Here is a 22,636-nt window from a genome sequence, read left to right on the forward strand (position 1 = left end):
ATGCAGGCTTAGACAACCCCTCCCTACAAACCCATGAGAATGCTTAGCTACTTGCTGTCCATCACGGAGGTTACAAGGTCCTCTGTTCTGAGCCCAGTGTATCGGCAGATGTTATCCACTAATGTCTCCATGAGACGGCTACAGATCAGACTGTGGATACAAGGAGATATCTGTGGAAAGAGTGAAGGAAAGTGAGGACAATAATGGAATACAATAACTCAATACTTTTTTGGGATCAGACTTTTAATTTGACTTTTAAGTTCACATAAATAACATTACTTCATATATTTTTGTATATTATGCAATTTTATATAATATATATTTCCCCCCGATGATTTACATAATTTTCTTTCTACAAGTCAAGTTATCTATTGAAACAGAAGCGTTATGTTGATGTTGTTGTACTGAACACACAGCTGTTGTTATGATCCAAATATCAAAGGAGAGAAGTAAAGAATCTATTTCTAGAGTTGTAAAAAATAATTCCTTGAGAAACACAACAGAAATGCAAAATTATGATCTATTCCACCATGTCTAGAAGGTGCTGTAACCCAACTACAAAGAGAGTCAATTATTCTCAGTATGTTTATTGACCAGTAGTAGTAGCACAAAGCACAGAAAAACCACCTGAATGATATGCATGAACACAGACGTCTCAATAAAGTTCTATATTTCAAATGGACATTTTGTGATTAATCTGTTTCTATAAAACTTTCATGAGAAACACAAGACCGTATGGACCAAGTAGATCAGAGACCCCATTGTCATGCATGCGGTAGGTGACCCAGTCAAACGCACTTCTTGTACAAATGAATTGAGCTTGTCAGTTCAGCTCAGAAATCAACAGCCAGCTTCCACCTCTGTTTTCTTCACCTTGATCAGCTTTCTGAGAATTCAAGAAATGTGACATTCACAAATGTGCTGCTAGACTAAAGACAAAAGTCCTCTTTATCCTGCCTTGTGACCACTGTATTACCCCTTAATAACGGCATATAACTGATGTTATGTCTTATGTAGCTGCTATGAAGGCTTTATGAATGCATACATAAGGGGTCTACAGTGAAGTGTTACCACACGTTATAATCAAAGCGTGTGTTATTTAAAAGACCTCTGATTAGGAGGACTCCAGTATTCAGCTAGCTCTTTAAACAGAAGACCCTGCTCATCTGACTGAACCGGTGTTGTCTTGGGTCTAAAATGGCACTCAGGACTCGACGGCAGTTAGTTACAGATCCATTCGTCCGTCCGTCCGTCCGTCCGTCCGTCCGTCCGTCCGTCTGTCCGTCCACCTGTCTGTCTGTCCGTCCGCCCGTCTGTCTGTCTGTCTGTCTGTCTGTCTGTCTGTCTGTCTGTCTGTCTGTCTGTGTCTGTCTGTCTGTCTGCCTGTCCGTCTGTCTGTCTGTCTGTCCGCCTGTCTGTCTGTCTGTCTGTCCGCCTGTCTGTCTGTCTGTCTGCCTGTCTGTCTGTCCGTCTGTCCGTCCGTCTGTCCCCCTGTCTTTCCGTCTGTCTGTCTGTCCGCCTGTCTGTCTGTCTGTCTGTCTGTCTGTCTGCCTGCCTGTCCGTCTGTCTGTCTGTCTGCCTGTCTGTCCGCCTGTCTGTCTGTCTGTCTGTCTGTCTGCCTGTCTGTCCGCCTGTCTGTCTGCCTGTCTGTCTGTCCGTCTGTCCGTCCGTCTGTCCCCCTGTCCGTCCGTCTGCCCGTCTGTCTGTCTGTCCGCCTGTCCGTCCGTCTGTCCGCCTGTCTGTCCGTCCGTCCGTCCGTCTGTCTGTCTGTCTCCAACTCTCACTGTGCCAAGGATAAATCTGCCAGATGGGTAGTTTGTGCTTTCAATAAAAATAAAACATAAACAGGAAATATGACATTCAGGATGGAAAAGTAAGGCTCCGTTCCAAATGGTACTGTATTACCTACACAGTGCAATATTTTTGACTTTCAGAAGTAGTGCACTATATTGGGAATAGGGTACCATTTGGAACGCACCCTAAATCCACTGATGTGTGGAGTGAGATTGAACCACCGACCATCAGGACGGCGGCATTATCAGTAGTATGAGTCTGTCTGTTCCCAATATCTTCACTACTACGTTTAATTCAATGTAAAAAATAAAGCATCCATTCGTTTTCAGTAAGTTAACAGTTTTAGTATCTCAAGTATTACGTTATGCTAGTTCAGCGTTTTCCCTGCTACAACACTCCTTCTTTATGTTTTTCTGCCTGCATGATAATATACTATTCATTGTCTTGATCAGACCCACTATGTATTCAATCCCTGAACATCAAATCAGAGGAAAACCATATTTATAATCCACACCACCAACCCATAAAAAGCAGGCGCAAATAAATAATAAATATCTGATTATGTAACGCTTTACTTTTTAATGAAGATGTCATAGATTTGCAATGGTCTTCTCTTCTCTGCGGAATCTGGAACCATATTTTGTGAAATGTTTAATATGTGATTTTCTTGAATACAAATCTGATGATTTCTATGATAGATAGAATATTGGGATGGTAAACGTGGTAAGAAAGTAACAGGTCTACATTGTCTTGGGGACTTTATACAAAGGAACGGACAATAATAACACACCACTCTGTGGAGTAGGTAAACCTCGACCAGTGATTGGATGTGAGGGGAGGTGGTGGAGCTCCGTGTTGACTGTGAGGGATTCTATTGGTCAGGAGTCAGGAAGTGCCTCATGATAACCTGGAAGTGAACCAGTGAAGGGTTAAGGAGATAGAGTGTATATAATGACCTGTGAACCAGAAGGGTTAAGTGGGATCCCATAATGCAACATGCTTTTTGACAAAACAGAACCAAACAAAACATGAAGTGTGAACCAATCACAGAGGAAATACATATCATGCTATGACATCAAAAACCGATAGCAAATCAAATGTTTTAACCCTCTCCTCCCTCCCTGAATATTCAACTTTGTGAACTTATTTTCTCCGTCAGTTTTTTAAAATGTTAAGAATCGCATAAACATCATAATCATATCCCTTTTCTATACAATATAAATTCACAATGCTATCTAGAGGAAGAACAATCCTGTCCAAATTCATTTTCTGTCTTTTTTTTACACACTGGGGAAATAAAGGTCAATCTAAAAAGCAAACCAACTTATTATTCATAAATAATTAACGTTTTCCTCTAATCAATCATGATCAATAAAGTTTCTTATAATACAAGACTAGTAGTCACATAACGCAAGTCAAGCTTCTGTGATGATTTGTAAATATAATAAACAACAACACACATCCTCACACTGAGAGAAGTAGTAGGCAATGTAACTGAAACCCATCCGTGAGGAGAAGAGAGGAGAGCTGGGTAAAATGAGGATGAGGAGGAAGTAGGAAGCAGAGGATGTGGAAGATTCAACCCCATTGGCCCACAAACCCAGGAAGTAAGTGAGAGCAGCTCAGCCCAGTCGAGTGAGTCCAGTCCAAGCCCTCGTCGGTCTCCGTGACAACGACCACAATCCCAGCCGTCTCCGTGACAACAGGCCCGAGTCACAACCCCCAGTCCCCGGTCTCAGTGACAGCCCTTCATACCCGACACGTAGGGTGAATCCTGCTGGCGACACAGGGTCGTCATCCCCTCCTGGTGTTCCTCAGGGCAGTCCACAAAGTCCGGCACCGGAAGCCCCGACAGGATCATCACTGACTTGTTCCAGATCATGAAGGTGGGCGCCACGGGGAGCAGGAAGCTGACCTCGAAGGTGTGCAGGTGTTGGGAGTTCATGGCGTCGTAGAAGGACAGGGAGTTGTTGTCGTAGTCCAGAAGGACACCCAGACGCCTGAGCTGGTGGCTGGCCTCCACCAGCATCTCCTTGCCATTGTGACGCACCATGAAGTTGTTGTTACAGCGGGAGAACACCCAGGAGGAGGAGTTCTTTCCACTCCACTCATTCTTAGGGGCTGACTTGTAGGCCACGCCCACAGCGTACCTGTCAGAGGAGATGACAGAGTGTTAAGGAAGGGCCAAATCATTGACTGTGGTTTGGAATGTTCAGAGAAAACTAGTGCATAAGTAATGCAAGTCTTTTGTCACTATTGTAGAGAATAAATCAAAAGGGTAGAAAATACGACATTCTATAACTGTACATATATTTTGTCTGGATGAAGCTTATCCCCCTACCATAGTGGATGTTATATGATCGATAGAGGTACAATAAAGCTGTGAACAGTGAACAGCATTATCAATATCACAACTCACCAGGTGGAGGCGCCCAGCAACACCTCCCAGTAGTGGCAGCCGCTGTCGATGAAGACGTTCCCTGCTGCTCCGTACGACCCCGTGCTGCTGAAGCGCTCTGGAGTGTGGCTCTTCTTCAGGGAGCTCTCATCCTTCTCCATGGTCAGGCAGTCGTTGGACAGACGCAGCTTCTTGTGGGCCGTCTTTGGGTCAAGCTTAAAAGGCTGGCCTGGAAGAGAGGTGGAGAGAGAGGGGAGCCGTTTAGCTTCACAGAGGTTCTCTAGGTCTGGTACACATTACCATTCCCACATCAGCAGCAGAAAGACAGGCGGACACTCAGCCTAAGGTCAAGTGTCTCAGATGAACATCAGAAATAGAGTATTGTGAATAATGCTGTGAGTTTTATGACAGGGAACATAACATTTACATCTATAACAACATCACTTGCAAAATCTCAATTTGGAAGTCATCATTTGAGAAAGTGGAAAAACAGAAAGAAAGAGAGAATTGGGGATGAAACGGGTATAAAAGGAGGTTGCCCTTGGCCCTTGAGGACTTGACATTTTACACCTCCAACCTCCTTTTCCTCTGTCCCCCCTTCTCCTCCTCTTCTTCCAGGGCTTAATGAGCAACAATGGAGCTCCCTCCATCCCCTCCTCGCTCTCTCTCCTTCCTGCCTGCTCAATAATCTCCCTCCCGAGTGTGTGTGTGTGTGTTACTGCACACGGATATGAGACGCTTTGGCAGTGTGCTTCTGGAAGCCAATTACATGAATAGGCTCTCTGCTTTGATCTGCTTATCTCTGAGAGCGCAGCCATTTTCAAACACACACTAGGCTCTGTCACACATTTCCTGGGGAACTGCTCCTGAGAGTGGTCCGGCTGGTTGGCTGGCTGGCTGGCTGGCTGGCTGGCTGGCTGGCTGGCTGAGTGAGGAGAGGAGGGGACTGAAGCTGCTGCACGTGACGGGCAACAGAGGACAAGCACATACTACAGGTGGGTACACTGACGCACACGCGTGGCGATCAACCAACCAGAACAGTAAAATCCCAAACACACGCACAGCATCCCTGTCATTACCAGGGTGTTCCTACACCCACAGACAGCGCTGTAAATCACAGGGCCGTGGTGTCACCCTTAATGTCATCACCACCTCATTACAAGGGTTCCATCCTGTTACCACGGAGACCACGTCGGCAACCCAAATGTCACCCTATTCCCTACATAGTGCACTACTTTAGAACCCTATGGGCCCTGGTCAAAAGCAGTGCACTATATAGGGAATAGGGTGCCATTTGGGACCAGAGAGGTGTCAGCCAATAGGGCTTCCCTCTGCAGGATAAATACTATTTGAGCTACAGAGATGGGATTTTTTTCACAACTAGGATTAGACATTTCTTCTTCCCAATAATACATTATAAATGACAGATGTGTAATTCACTGATGCTCACAGTTCTATTGGTGTCTGTGTATTGTTGAGGCACTGTGGAGTTGGAGTGAAAGCCTGAGCAATGTGTTTCTGTGTCAGCTGTGTACCCGTTCTGAGTGGGGTTCTGTATGTGTATCTAAAGAGCTGTAGCTATCGGAGGAAGGGAAATGATGGAAATGCATTTCAAATGCACACACACTTTATGAGTGCAGTGTTTGGGATTATGCGCTGGAGTAAACCTATCAGAGGAGGGCTGACACTATCACACTCCCTGCTACAGGAGAGAGAGATGGAGAGAGAGCGAGAGAGACCTGGACTAGATGACAGCTCCACCCTCGGGACACACAGACAGCGAGATGGACAGATGGCATGATGAGGAGGAGGAGGAGAAAGGGAGAGTGGTGAGATTATGTGCCACGGCTGCAGGCTGAGGGTCAGAGAGACAAGCAGAAAGCACAAGGACACTGCCCCAGAGAACAAGGCCTACCAGACCAGGGCAACCTTCTGAAACGCATCCCTCAACCCCCACCTCCACCCTCCATCTCCTCCTCCCCCTCCTCCTCCTCCCCCCCATGTACAGTATACCCATCCAGAGTACATTATTCATGTTCCAATTTATTTCACAGTGGTATTTCTGGTATTTCTAGTGGAGGAAGTTTTGGGTTTAACGTTACATGTCACTGTTATTTGTGAAACGTGTTACAACGCTGAAATGTGACAAGCTAAAGCTAAAATCTCCAAGCCGCTTCTCGCCGTCCGAAAAATACGACAACCAAAAATCCTCCTATCTTACCGCAAAGGCTTCAGGCTTTGACTAAAACTTATCCTGTGGTACTTAAAAGCTTTGGCGCTTCGTCTCAATGGCTGCTCGCTGTGTGCTTGATGAGCGGGACCAACCATACACATCCAACCATTCACCATGAATGTTTTTGGATTGTTGTTTTTTGTTGTGACCCATTTTCTCTCTACCTCTACGTGTTAGTGAAGAGCTTTTTCTGTGTATACTAATTCCAGAGAAAAAGGTCCAGTTGCCAGGACCACAAATACAAATTCCATCTAGACACAGTTGCCCTAGAGCACACAAACAACTATACATACAGTGTATTGGGAAAGTATTCAGACCCCTTGACTTTTTCCACATTTTGTTACGTTACAGCCTTATTCTAAAATGGATTAAATAAAAACTATCTCCTCATCAATCTACACACAATACCCCATAATGACAAAGCGAAAACTGGTTTTTAGACATTTTTGCAAATGTATTAAAAATAAAAAACAGAAATACCTTATTTACATAAGTATTCAGACCCTTTGCTTTGAGACTCGAAATTGAGCGCAGGTGCATCCTGTTTCCATTGATCATCCTTGAGATGTTTCTACAACTTGAATGGAGTCAACCTGTGGTAAATCAAATTGATTGGACATGATTTGGAAAGGCATACACCTGTCTATATAAGGTCCCACAGTTGACAGTGCATGTCAGAGCAAAAACCAAGCCATGAGGTCGAAATAATTGTCCGTAGAGCTCTGAGACAGGATTGTGTCGAGGCGCAGATCTGGGGAAGGTACCAAAAATGTATGCAGCATTGAAGGTGCTGTGGGAATGTTTTTCAGTGGCAGGAACTGGGAGACTAGTCAGGATCGAGGCAAATATGAACGGAGCAAAGTAATAATAATAATAATAATAATATGCCATTTAGCAGACGCTTTTATCCAAAGCGACTTACAGTCATGTGTAAGGGATCATTGTCATGCTGGGTGGTCCCGGGGATCGAACCCACTACCCTGGCGTTACAAGCGCCATGCTCTACCAATTGAGCTACAGAGGACCACAGAGAGATCCTTGATGAAAACCTGCTCCAGAGCGCTCAGGACCTCAGACATGGGGGGTGAAGGTTCACCTTCCAACAGGACAACGACATTAAGCTCACAGTCAAGACAACGCAGGAGTAGCTTCGGGAAAAGTCTCTGAATGTCACTGAGTGGCCCAGCCAGAGCCCGGACTTGAACCCGATCGAACATCTCTGGAGAGACCTGAAAATAGCTGTGCAGCAACCCTCCCCATCCAACCTGACAGAGCTTGAGAGGATCTGCAGAGAAGAATGAGAGAAACTCCACAAATACAGGTGTGCCAAGCTTGTAGCGTCATACCCAAGAAGACTCAAGGCTGTAATCGCTGCCAAAGTTGCTTCAACAAAGTACTGAGTAAAGGGTCTGAATACTTGTAAATGTCATATTTCAGTTTTTTCTTTTTATAAACTTGCAAAAAAAATCTTAAAAACCTGTTATGGGGTATTGTGTGTAGATTGATGAGGGAAAAAAAACAATTTAATCAATTTTAAAATAAGGCTGTAACGTAACAAAATGTGGAAAAAGTCAAGGGGTCTGAATACTTTCCGAATGCACTGTACCTCGGCCTAAACATCAGCACAACAGGTAACTTCCACAAAGCTGTGAACGATCTGAGAGACAAGGCAAGAAGGGCCTTCTACGCCATCAAAAGGAACATAAAATTCAACATACCAATTAGGATCTGGCTAAAAATACTTAAATCAGTTATAGAACCCATTGCCCTTTATGGTTGTGAGGTCTGGGGTCTGCTCACCAACCAATAATTCACAAAATGGGACAAACACCAAATTGAGACTGCATGCAGAATTCTGCAAAAATAACCTCAGTGTACAAAGTAAAACATCAAATAATGCATGCAGTAATTATCTAATTATCAAAATCCAGAAAAGAGATGTTAAATTCTACAACCACCTAAAAGGAAGTGATTCCCAAACCTTCCATAACAAAGCCATCACCTACAGAGAGATTAACCTGGAGAAGAGTCCCCTAAGCAAGCTGGTCCTGGGGCTCTGTTCACAAATACAAACAGACCCCACAGAGCCCCAGGACAGCAACACAATTAGACCCAACCAAATCATGAGAAAACAAAACGATATAATTACTTGACACATTGGAAAGAATTAACCAATAAATAGAATGCTATTTGGCCCTAAACAGAGTACACAGTGAATACCTGACCACTGTGACTGACCCAAAATTAAGGAAAGCTTTGACTATGTACAGACTCAGTGAGCATAGCCTTGCTATTGAGAAAGGCCGCCGTAGGCAGACCTGGCTCTCAAGAGAAGACAGGCTATGTGCACACTGCCCACAAAATGAGGTGGAAACTGAGCTGCACTTCCTAACCTCCTGCCAAATGTATGACCATATTAGAGACACATATTACCGTCAGATTACACAGACCCACAAAGAATTCAAAAATAAATTAAATTTTGATAAACTTCCAAATCTATTGGGTGAAACACCAGTGTGTCATCACAGCAGCAAGATTTGTGACCTGTTGCCACACGAAAAAGGCAATCACCATTTTAAATATTTATTTCCCCTTCTGCACATAATTACAACACTGTATATAGCCATAATATGACATTTGAAACTTTGGAACTTTTGTGAGTGTAATGTTTACTGTTCATTTTTTATTTCACTTTTGTTTATTATCTATTTCACTTGCTTTGGCAATGTAAACATCTGTTCCCCATGCCAATAAAGCCCTTTGAATTGAGAGAGAGAGAGAAAGAGAGAGAGAGAGAGCTACCCTTCGGTGCATCTACAGTATTCGTTGTGTTATTGTGCTAGCTGGCTGATTCCGATAATGAAGAGGATAAACCTGAGAGCTAGAGTGGGAGGACATGCTGCTACACAGATGGATTAATCTCTCTATATATCTATAGGGAATGAGTGACAGAGAGTGGGAGTGTAGTGGCTCAGTTGGTACAAGAGGAGAGGGGAGGGGTCGGGAGAGGAGGAGGGGAGAGGATGGGGGGGTGGGGAGAGGAGGGGTGAGGAGAGGAAGAGAGAGGAGGGGACAGGAGAGGAGGAGAGAGGAGAGAAGGGGAGGGGAGAGGAGGGGAGGGGAGGGGAGAGGAGGAGAGAGGAGAGAAGGGGAGGGGAGAGGAGAGAAGGGGAGGGGAGAGGAGAGAAGGGGAGGGGAGAGGAGGAGAGGAGAGAGGAGAGGAGAGAAGGGGAGGGGACAGGAGAGGAGGAGAGGAGAGACAGAGGACTGCATGCCACGACTTGGCTGATGCTGAGGGCACAGGCCAGTAGGCACCATGACGGGAGATACAGCGAGACCGTATGTGTGTCTGTGTGTCTGTCTGTGTGTCTGTGTGTCTGTGTGTCTGTCTGTCTGTCTGTGTCTGTCTGTGTCTGTGTGTGTGTGTGTGTGTGTGTGTGTGTGTGAGCTTAGCCTAGCTAATGGGCCCAGTGATAAACCTCTGGCAGCCTACGGCTCCACCGACAGGGAATAGAGGGATGAGAGAGGGAGGACAAGCTAACTCACTGCTAGCTCCAGATACCCTGTGTTTCACCTCCAAACCTTCCCCCGGGTGACTCCATAGCCTCTCTGATGCAATAATCCATTTGAATGCTGTCAGCGCCTATCCGGCTGTAACAGGGGCATTTGTAAGTAATTGAAGCCCTGAGCGAGAGAGAGGCAGACAGGCAGGGCTGTAGAGGTGTGATGTTGTACTTGAGGAGGGAGACATCTTGGCATTAGCCAACTTATCGTGTGATCAGGAGGGAGGGAGAGAGAGGGGGAGGGAGAGAGAGAGAGAGGGAGGCAGAGAAAGTGAGTGACGGGTCTAATGAAGTCATTATCACTGGTTGGGTGGCGTCGGTCCCAGCCCATGTATGGCATACCAATAAAGCCTTTCCTCTCATCTATCTAGCCAGTAACTATCCTCTAATGTGTAGAAGAACTGGTCTAATTAGAGGCCAGGGGCCAGTAGGTCTACCCAGAGAGCAGAGCCCCAGGCTGGGGTAAGCAGCTGGGAAAACAGGGTCTGGAAGGCCGGGAGCCTGGGGGTATGGCAGGACCACAGGGCTGGGGGACTTAGTGTTGGTTTTGATGAGGGCTGGAGGGACAGAGGGACCAGAGGTGCTGGGGGACTTACTGTTGGTTTTGAGGCGGGCTGGTTCACTGTTGCGGCTGCCTGCCTGGTTGATGGCCTTGACAAAGAAGACATAACGTGTTCCACTCTGCAGGCCATGCACCGTGTAGTGGTTCTGCTTGATGTTGGGGACAATCATCCAACTGTCCACACTGTTATACAGACCTGGAGAGAGATACATACTGTTATACAGACCTAGAGAGAGATACATACTGTTATACAGACCTGGAGAGAGATACATACTGTTATACAGACCTAGAGATACATACTGCTATACAGACCTAGAGGGAGATACATACTGTTATACAGACCTGGAGAGAGATACATACTGTTATACAGACCTAGAGGGAGATACAACAAGGCTGACTTCTTCAAACTCTTGTTCCAACAACAAGGCTAAATTTCTATCTTCATAATGATGGTCCTTTTTCATAAGTTTAAGCAAACATGCATCATTTATGTGAACAGTGTAGGCAGAGGTAGCTAAGGGTATATCCCATCAGGTCTATATCAGGTCTACGTGAACAGTGGAAGAGCTACACAGCTATATTGCATCAGGACTATCTGAACATGTTTGCCTAAGGTGTGTGTATGTGTCATGTTACTAAACCTGGATCCATCCAAGAACCTCAGGGGAACATCAATATAGATATAGAATGTGACTTATAACACAACAACACCACTATGTGACTTATAACGCAACAACACCACTATGTGACTTATAACACAACACCACTATGTGACTTATAACGCAACACCACTATGTGACTTATAACACAACAACACCACTATGTGACTTATAACACAACAACATCACTATGTGACTTATAACACAACAACACCACTATGTGACTTATAACGCAACACCACTATGTGACTTATAACACAACAACACCACTATGTGACTTATAACACAACAACACCACTATGTGACTTATAACGCAACACCACTATGTGACTTATAACACAACAACACCACTATGTGACTTATAACACAACAACATCACTATGTGACTTATAACACAACAACATCACTATGTGACTTATAACACAACAACACCACTATGTGACTTATAACACAACAGCATCACTATGTGACTTATAACACAACAACACCACTAGGTGACTTATAACACAACAGCATCACTATGTGACTTATAACACAACAACATCACTATGTGACTTATAACACAACAACATCACTATGTGACTTATAACACAACAACATCACTATGTGACTTATAACACAACAACATCACTATGTGACTTACAACATCACTAGGTGACTTATAACACAACAACACCACTATGTGACTTATAACACAACAACACCACTATGTGACTTATAACACAACAACACCACTAGGTGACTTATAACACAACAACACCACTATGTGACTTATAACACAACAACACCATTAGGTGACTTATAACACAACAACACCACTATGTGACTTATAACACAACAACACCACTATGTGACTTATAACACAACAACACCACTAGGTGACTTATAACACAACAACACCACTAGGTGACTTATAACACAACAACACCACTATGTGACTTATAACACAACAGCATCACTATGTGACTTATAACACAACAACATCACTATGTGACTTATAACACAACAACACCATTAGGTGACTTATAACACAACACCACCACTAGGTGACTTATAACACAACAACACCACTATGTGACTTATAACACAACAGCATCACTATGTGACTTATAACACAACAACACCACTATGTGACTTATAACACAACAACACCACTATGTGACTTATAACACAACAGCATCACTATGTGACTTATAACACAACAACACCACTATGTGACTTATAACACAACAACATCACTATGTGACTTATAACACAACAACATCACTATGTGACTTATAACACAACAACATCACTATGTGACTTACAACATCACTAGGTGACTTATAACACAATAACATGGTCGTATCACCAACATGCATTCTTATGATCAGCATGATGCACATTCAAACTACAGCATCATAATCTTCAACAATACTTTGGACAGAGAAATTTACATTCCAATATAAGTAGTGGTAGTACGGACGTCATTGTAATTTCTAAAACATATCCTTGTAAAATACATAGTTAACTAAATACCTTAGATACATACAGGGTCCTATGAGTCAGTAAAACTAGAACGACAGTACTGTTCTTTCCAACATATCCAATATATTTTTTCCCCACTCCCCCAAAGTATTGTCATTGTGCTTGAAAACCAGAAGAAGAGCTTTAAGACCATAAGACGTGTCTCTTTAGACAGGGACAAGACGTGAATTATTGAAGGGAGATGGAACCAAGAGCATGTCTAGGTAAAAACACATGGTCTGCTTGTAAATATCAATAGTTAATACGATGTAAATAAGCGCGTTAACAGTGAGAATTTGAAGTCTGGACGATGAATAGGCACCTTAAAGATAAAAGCAAGAGACTGAGGTGTCCCAAATGGCACCCTATTCCCTATATAGTGCACTATACGCCCTATGGGCCTCTGGTCAAAAGTAGTGCACTACCCTGTAAAATAAATAGGGTGCCATTTGGGATGTAACCTACTGTATGTAAAGAGACATCTAGGCTATTATTTTTCTGAGGCGGGAAAAAAGAGATTGTGTGTCACAACAAACTGGGACGGGGAACATACGGAAACAGGGCACAGGGGATTGAATGTGAGTTGCTGTTGCACATTTAATATGCTTTTGATTCTCACTCTCTTTCATGCATGGAATTAGCTGCACACATAGCTACAATATACTGCTATACTAGAAACACTGTCCTCATAACTACAATATGCTGCTATACTAGAAACACTGTCCTCATAACTACAATATACTGCTATACTAGAAACACTGTCCTCATAACTAGAATATACTGCATACATGTGAGAAATAAAATGAGATTTGATTTGAGTGAATGTGTCATGTTTGGAGAGAAGAGAACAAGAGACAGGACGCAGGTCGCCTGAGGACGTCCGTCCGTCCGTCCGTCTCTCAATTAGTATTTTTATGATTCCTAGCATCCTCTCATCCTCTCTCCTCTCATCCTCTCATCATCCTCTCATCCTCTCTCCTCTCATCCTCTCATCATCCTCTCATCCTCTCTCCTCTAATCCTCTCTCCTCTCATCCTCTCATCATCCTCTCATCCTCTCTCCTCTCATCCTCTCTCCTCTCATCCTCTCATCCTCTCATCCTCTCTCCTCTCATCCTCTCATCATCCTCTCATCCTCTCTCCTCTCATCCTCTCTCCTCTCATCCTCCTCTCATCCTCTCATCCTCTCTCCTCTCATCCTCCTCTCATCCTCTCATCCTCTCATCCTCTCTCCTTGCCTCCTCTCTAAACTGTATTGGAGGAGAAGGTCCATGGTCTCGAGGAGAGAGGATGAGTCTAATGGAAAAAGGATGAATTGAGACAGAGCCCCCGGTTGCGTCCCAAATGGCCCTATGGGCCTTGGATAAAAGTAATGTCCTAGGGAACAGGGTGCTAATTGGGACGCAGTCCCAGTGTCTGTGGGCAGATGAAAGCAGAAAACACAAAGCATTATGTGAGGTTCAGAGACAGGCTTTGATGCTGCAACAGAACAGAGGTGAGTGTGTGTGTGTGTGTGTTAGTGCTTGTGTGTATGTATGTATGTATGTCTGTGTGTGTGTGTGTTTGAGATCCATTATGTCTACATCATTAACAGGGAACTAATTAATCCACCTGATTGACTGTTGGTATCTGCTCACAGCATTATGTCATCATTGACCGGCTGTATCAATGAAACTTCTGTTGAATTAGCCTTTGATTAGTGTGTCATATAAACATTATAAATAAACACTAAGACTACCCTACAGTACTACAGTAAATACTACCCTACAGTACTACAGTACACAACACTACCCTACAGTACTACAGTACACAACACTACCTTACAGTACTACAGTAAACAACACTACCCTACAGTACTACAGTAAACAATACTACCCTACAGTACTACAGTAAACAATACTACCCTACAGTCCTACAGTAAACAACACTACCCTACAGTCCTACAGTAAACAACACTACCCTACAGTACTACAGTAAACAACACTACCCTACAGTCCTACAGTAAACAACACTACCCTACAGTACTACAGTAAACAACACTACCCTACAGTCCTACAGTAAACAACACTACCCTACAGTACTACAGTAAACACTACCCTACAGTCCTACAGTAAACAACACTACCCTACAGTACTACAGTAAACACTACCCTACAGTACTACAGTAAACACTACCCTACAGTACTACAGTAAACACTACCCTACAGTACTACAGTAAACACTACCCTACAGTACTACAGTAAACACTACCCTACAGTACTACAGTAAACAACACTACCCTACAGTACTACAGTAAACACTACCCTACAGTACTACAGTAAACAACACTACCCTACAGTCCTACAGTAAACACTACCCTACAGTACTACAGTAAACAACACTACCCTACAGTACTACAGTAAACAACACTACCCTACAGTACTACAGTAAACAACACTACCCTACAGTACTACAGTAAACAACACTACCCTACAGTACTACAGTAAACAACACTACCCTACAGTACTACAGTAAACACTACCCTACAGTACTACAGTAAACAACACTACCCTACAGTACTACAGTAAACAGCACTACCCTACAGTACTACAGTAAACACTACCTTACAGTACTACAGTAAACAAAACCCTACAGTACTACAGTAAACAACACTACCCTACAGTACTACAGTAAACAACACTACCCTACAGTACTACAGTAAACAACACTACCCTACAGTACTACAGTAAACAACACTACCATACAGTACTACAGTAAACAACACTACCCTACAGTACTACAGTAAACAACACTACCCTACAGTCCTACAGTAAACACTACCCTACAGTACTACAGTAAACAACACTACCATACAGTACTACAGTAAACAACACTACCCTACAGTCCTAGAGTAAACAACACTACCCTACAGTCCTACAGTAAACAAAACCCTACAGTACTACAGTAAACAACACTACCCTACAGTACTACAGTAAAAAACACTACCCTACAGTCCTACAGTAAACAACACTACCCTACAGTACTACAGTAAACACTACCCTACAGTACTACAGTAAACAACACTACCATACAGTACTACAGTAAACAACACTACCGTACAGTACTACAGTAAACAACAATACCCTACAGTCCTACAGTAAACAACACTACCCTACAGTACTACAGTAAACAACACTACCCTACAGTCCTACAGTAAACAACACTACCCTACAGTACTACAGTAAACAACACTACCCTACAGTACTACAGTAAACAACACTACCCTACAGTACTACAGTAAACACTACCCTACAGTACTACAGTAAACACTACCCTACAGTACTACAGTAAACAACACTACCATACAGTACTACAGTAAACAACACTACCCTACAGTCCTACAGTAAACACTACCGTACAGTACTACAGTAAACAACACTACCCTACAGTACTACAGTAAACAACACTACCCTACAGTCCTACAGTAAACAACACTACCCTACAGTCCTACAGTAAACACTACCCTACAGTACTACAGTAAACACTACCGTACAGTACTACAGTAAACAACACTACCCTACAGTACTACAGTAAACACTACCGTACAGTACTACAGTAAACAACACTACCCTACAGTACTACAGTAAACAACACTACCCTACAGTCCTACAATAAACAACACTACCCTACAGTCCTACAGTAAACACTACCCTACAGTACTACAGTAAACACTACCCTACAGTACTACAGTAAACACTACCGTACAGTACTACAGTAAACAACACTACCCTACAGTACTACAGTAAACAACACTACCCTACAGTACTACAGTAAACACTACCCTACAGTACTACAGTAAACAATACTACCCTACAGTACTACAGTAAACAACACTACCCTACAGTACTACAGTAAACAACACTACCCTACAGTACTACAGTAAACAACACTACCCTACAGTCCTACAGTAAACAACACTACCCTACAGTACTACAGTAAACAACACTACCCTACAGTACTACAGTAAACACTACCCTACAGTACTACAGTAAACAACACTACCCTACAGTACTACAGTAAACAACACTACCCTACAGTCCTACAGTAAACAATACTACCCTACAGTCCTACAGTAAACACTACCCTACAGTCCTACAGTAAACAACACTACCCTACAGTACTACAGTAAACAACACTACCCTACAGTACTACAGTAAACAACACTACCCTACAGTACTACAGTAAACAACACTACCCTACAGTACTACAGTAAACAACACTACCCTACAGTACTACAGTAAACACTACCGTACAGTACTACAGTAAACAACACTACCCTACAGTACTACAGTAAACACTACCCTACAGTACTACAGTAAACAACACTACCCTACAGTACTACAGTAAACACTACCCTACAGTACTACAGTAAACAACACTACCCTACAGTCCTACAGTAAACAACAATACCCTACAGTACTACAGTAAACAACACTACCCTACAGTACTACAGTAAACAACACTACCCTACAGTACTACAGTAAACACTACCCTACAGTCCTACAGTAAACAACACTACCCTACAGTCCTACAGTAAACACTACCCTACAGTCCTACAGTAAACAACACTACCCTACAGTACTACAGTAAACACTACCCTACAGTCCTACAGTAAACAACACTACCCTACAGTCCTACAGTAAACAACACTACCCTACAGTACTACAGTAAACACTACCCTACAGTACTACAGTAAACAACACTACCCTACAGTACTACAGTAAACAACACTACCCTACAGTACTACAGTAAACAACACTACCCTACAGTACTACAGTAAACACTACCATACAGTACTACAGTAAACAACACTACCCTACAGTCCTACAGTAAACAACACTACCCTACAGTACTACAGTAAACACTACCCTACAGTACTACAGTAAACAACACTACCCTACAGTACTACAGTAAACAACACTACCCTACAGTCCTACAGTAAACAACACTACCCTACAGTACTACAGTAAACAACACTACCCTACAGTACTACAGTAAACAACACTACCCTACAGTACTACAGTAAACAACACTACCCTACAGTACTACAGTAAACAACACTACCCTACAGTACTACAGTAAACAACACTACCCTACAGTACTACAGTAAACAACACTACCCTACAGTACTACAGTAAACAACACTACCCTACAGTACTACAGTAAACAACACTACCCTACAGTACTACAGTAAACAACACTACCCTACAGTACTACAGTAAACAACACTACCCTACAGTACTACAGTAAACAACACTACCCTACAGTAAACAACACTACCCTACAGTACTACAGTAAACAACACTACCCTACAGTACTACAGTAAACAACACTACCCTACAGTACTACAGTAAACAACACTACCCTACAGTACTACAGTAAACAACACTACCCTACAGTACTACAGTAAACAACACTACCCTACAGTCCTACAGTAAACAACACTACCCTACAGTACTACAGTAAACAACACTACCCTACAGTACTACAGTAAACACTACCCTACAGTACTACAGTAAACAACACTACCCTACAGTACTACAGTAAACAACACTACCCTACAGTACTACAGTAAACAACACTACCCTACAGTACTACAGTAAACAACACTACCCTACAGTACTACAGTAAACAACACTACCCTACAGTACTACAGTAAACAACACTACCCTACAGTCCTACAGTAAACACTACCCTACAGTCCTACAGTAAACACTACCCTACAGTACTACAGTAAACAACACTACCCTACAGTACTACAGTAAACAACACTACCCTACAGTCCTACAGTAAACAACACTACCCTACAGTACTACAGTAAACAACACTACCCTACAGTACTACAGTAAACAACACTACCCTACAGTACTACAGTAAACACTACCCTACAGTACTACAGTAAACAATACTACCCTACAGTCCTACAGTAAACAACACTACCCTACAGTCCTACAGTAAACAACACTACCCTACAGTACTACAGTAAACAACACTACCTTACAGTACTACAGTAAACAATACTACCCTACAGTACTACAGTAAACAATACTACCCTACAGTACTACAGTAAACACTACCCTACAGTACTACAGTAAACAACACTACCCTACAGTCCTACAGTAAACACTACCCTACAGTCCTACAGTAAACAACACTACCCTACAGTCCTACAGTAAACAACACTACCCTACAGTACTACAGTAAACAACACTACCCTACAGTCCTACAGTAAACAACACTACCCTACAGTCCTACAGTAAACAACACTACCCTACAGTCCTACAGTAAACACTACCCTACAGTACTACAGTAAACAACACTACCCTACAGTACTACAGTAAACAACACTACCCTACAGTACTACAGTAAACAACACTACCCTACAGTCCTACAGTAAACAACACTACCCTACAGTACTACAGTAAACAACACTACCCTACAGTCCTAAAGTAAACACTACCCTACAGTCCTACAGTAAACAATACTACCTTACAGTACTACAGTAAACAACACTACCCTACAGTACTACAGTATTAAACAATACTACATTACAGTACTACAGTAAACAACACTACCTTACAGTACGACAGTAAACAACACTACCCTACAGTCCTACAGTAAACAACACTACCCTACAGTCCTACAGTAAACAACACTACCCTACAGTACTACAGTAAACAACACTACCCTACAGTCCTACAGTAAACAACACTACCCTACAGTACTACAGTAAACAACACTACCCTACAGTACTACAGTAAACAACACTACCCTACAGTACTACAGTAAACAACACTACCTTACAGTACTACAGTAAACAACACTACCCTACAGTCCTACAGTAAACAACACTACCTTACAGTACTACAGTAAACAACACTACCCTACAGTTCTACAGTAAACAACACTACCCTACAGTCCTACAGTAAACAACACTACCCTACAGTACTACAGTAAACAACACTACCCTACAGTACTACAGTAAACAACACTACCCTACAGTCCTACAGTAAACAACACTACCCTACAGTACTACAGTAAACAACACTACCCTACAGTACTACAGTAAACAACACTACCTTACAGTCCTACAGTAAACAACACTACCCTACAGTACTACAGTAAACAACACTACCCTACAGTCCTACAGTAAACAACACTACCCTACAGTACTACAGTAAACAACACTACCCTACAGTACTACAGTAAACAACACTACCTTACAGTACTACAGTAAACAACACTACCCTACAGTACTACAGTAAACAACACTACCCTACAGTACTACAGTAAACAACACTACCCTACAGTACTACAGTAAACAACACTACCCTACAGTACTACAGTAAACAACACTACCCTACAGTACTACAGTAAACAACACTACCTTACAGTACTACAGTAAACAACACTACCCTACAGTCCTACAGTAAACACTACCTTACAGTACTACAGTAAACAACACTACCCTACAGTACTACAGTAAACAACACTACCCTACAGTACTACAGTAAACAACACTACCTTACAGTACTACAGTAAACAACACTACCCTACAGTACTACAGTAAACAACACTACCTTACAGTCCTACAGTAAACAACACTACCCTACAGTACTACAGTAAACAACACTACCCTACAGTCCTACAGTAAACAACACTACCCTACAGTACTACAGTAAACAACACTACCCTACAGTCCTACAGTAAACAACACTACCCTACAGTCCTACAGTAAACAACACTACCCTACAGTACTACAGTAAACAACACTACCCTACAGTACTACAGTAAACAACACTACCCTACAGTACTACAGTAAACAACACTACCTTACAGTACTACAGTAAACAACACTACCCTACAGTACTACAGTAAACAACACTACCCTACAGTCCTACAGTAAACAACACTACCCTACAGTACTACAGTAAACAACAATACTCTACAGTACTACAGTAAACAACACTACCCTACAGTACTACAGTAAACACTACCCTACAGTACTACAGTAAACAACACTACCCTACAGTACTACAGTAAACACTACCCTACAGTACTACAGTAAACAACACTACCCTACAGTACTACAGTAAACAACACTACCCTACAGTCCTACAGTAAACAACACTACCCTACAGTACTACAGTAAACAACAATACCCTACAGTACTACAGTAAACAACACTACCCTACAGTACTACAGTAAACAACACTACCCTACAGTCCTACAGTAAACACTACCTTACAGTACTACAGTAAACAACACTACCCTACAGTACTACAGTAAACAACACTACCCTACAGTACTACAGTAAACAACACTACCCTACAGTCCTACAGTAAACAATACTACCCTACAGTACTACAGTAAACAACTATACCCTACAGTACTAAAGTAAACAACACTACCCTACAGTCCTACAGTAAACAATACTACCCTACAGTACTACAGTAAACAACACTACCCTACAGTACTACAGTAAACACTACCCTACAGTACTACAGTAAACAACACTACCCTACAGTACTACAGTAAACAACACTACCTTACAGTACTACAGTAAACAACACTACCCTACAGTACTACAGTAAACACTACCCTACAGTACTACAGTAAACAACACTACCCTACAGTACTACAGTAAACAACACTACCCTACAGTCCTACAGTAAACAACACTACCCTACAGTCCTACAGTAGACAATACTACCCTACAGTACTACAGTAAACACTACCCTACAGTACTACAGTAAACACTACCCTACAGTACTACAGTAAACAACACTACCATACAGTACTACAGTAAACAACACTACCCTACAGTACTACAGTAAACCCTACCCTACAGTAAACAACACTACCCTACAGTACTACAGTAAACCCTACCCTACAGTAAACAATACTACCTTACAGTACTACAGTAAACACTACCCTACAGTACTACAGTAAACAATACTACCCTACAGTACTACAGTAAACACTACCCTACAGTACTACAGTCAACAATACTACCCTACAGTACTACAGTAAACATTACCCTACAGTACTACAGTAAACAACACTACCCTACAGTACTACAGTAAACAACACTACCTTACAGTACTACAGTAAACACTACTACCCTACACTACTACAGTAAACAACACTACCCTACAGTACTACAGTAAACAACACTACCCTACACTACTACAGTAAACAACACTACCCTACAGTACTACAGTAAACAACACTACCCTACAGTACTACAGTAAACAATACTACCCTACAGTACTACAGTAAACAACACTACCCTACAGTCCTACAGTAAACACTACCTTACAGTACTACAGTAAACAACACTACCATACAGTACTACAGTAAACAACACTACCCTACAGTACTACAGTAAACAACACTACCCTACAGTACTACAGTAAACACTACCTTACAGTACTACAGTAAACAACACTACCATACAGTACTACAGTAAACAACACTACCCTACAGTACTACAGTAAACAACACTACCCTACAGTACTACAGTAAACCCTACCCTACAGTACTACAGTAAACAACACTACCATACAGTACTACAGTAAACAACACTACCCTACAGTCCTACAGTAAACAATACTACCATACAGTACTACAGTAAACACTACCATACAGTCCTACAGTAAACAACACTACCCTACAGTCCTACAGTAAACAACACTACCCTTCAGTGCTACAGTAAACAACACTACCTTACAGTACTACAGTAAACCCTCCCCTACAGTACTACAGTAAACAACACTACCCTACAGTCCTACAGTAAACAACACTACCCTTCAGTACTACAGTAAACAACACTACCCTACAGTCCTACAGTAAACAACACTACCCTACAGTACTACAGTAAA

The 22,636-nt window shown here is 42.4% G+C and overlaps 1 protein-coding gene across 1 annotated transcript in view; it reads right to left on the reverse strand.

Moving 5' to 3' along the window:
• Positions 1-237: 237 nt before the first annotated feature.
• LOC311117162 (putative E3 ubiquitin-protein ligase MID2) overlaps positions 238-22,636 on the reverse strand; it is a 69,384-nt gene continuing 46,985 nt past the window's right edge. The window contains exons 8-10 of the mRNA XM_084192141.1: positions 10,585-10,746; positions 4,214-4,421; positions 238-3,944 (exon numbers count right to left, since the gene is read on the reverse strand). Of these exons, the coding sequence (XP_084048267.1) occupies positions 3,530-3,944; positions 4,214-4,421; positions 10,585-10,746 (785 nt within the window). The 3' untranslated portion in view covers positions 238-3,529. The remainder of the gene's footprint in view (positions 3,945-4,213; positions 4,422-10,584; positions 10,747-22,636) is intronic.

Source organism: Coregonus lavaretus (assembly GCF_964263955.1).
Source record: "Coregonus lavaretus genome assembly, contig: HAP1_SCAFFOLD_1622, whole genome shotgun sequence".
NCBI lineage: Eukaryota > Metazoa > Chordata > Actinopteri > Salmoniformes > Salmonidae > Coregonus > Coregonus lavaretus.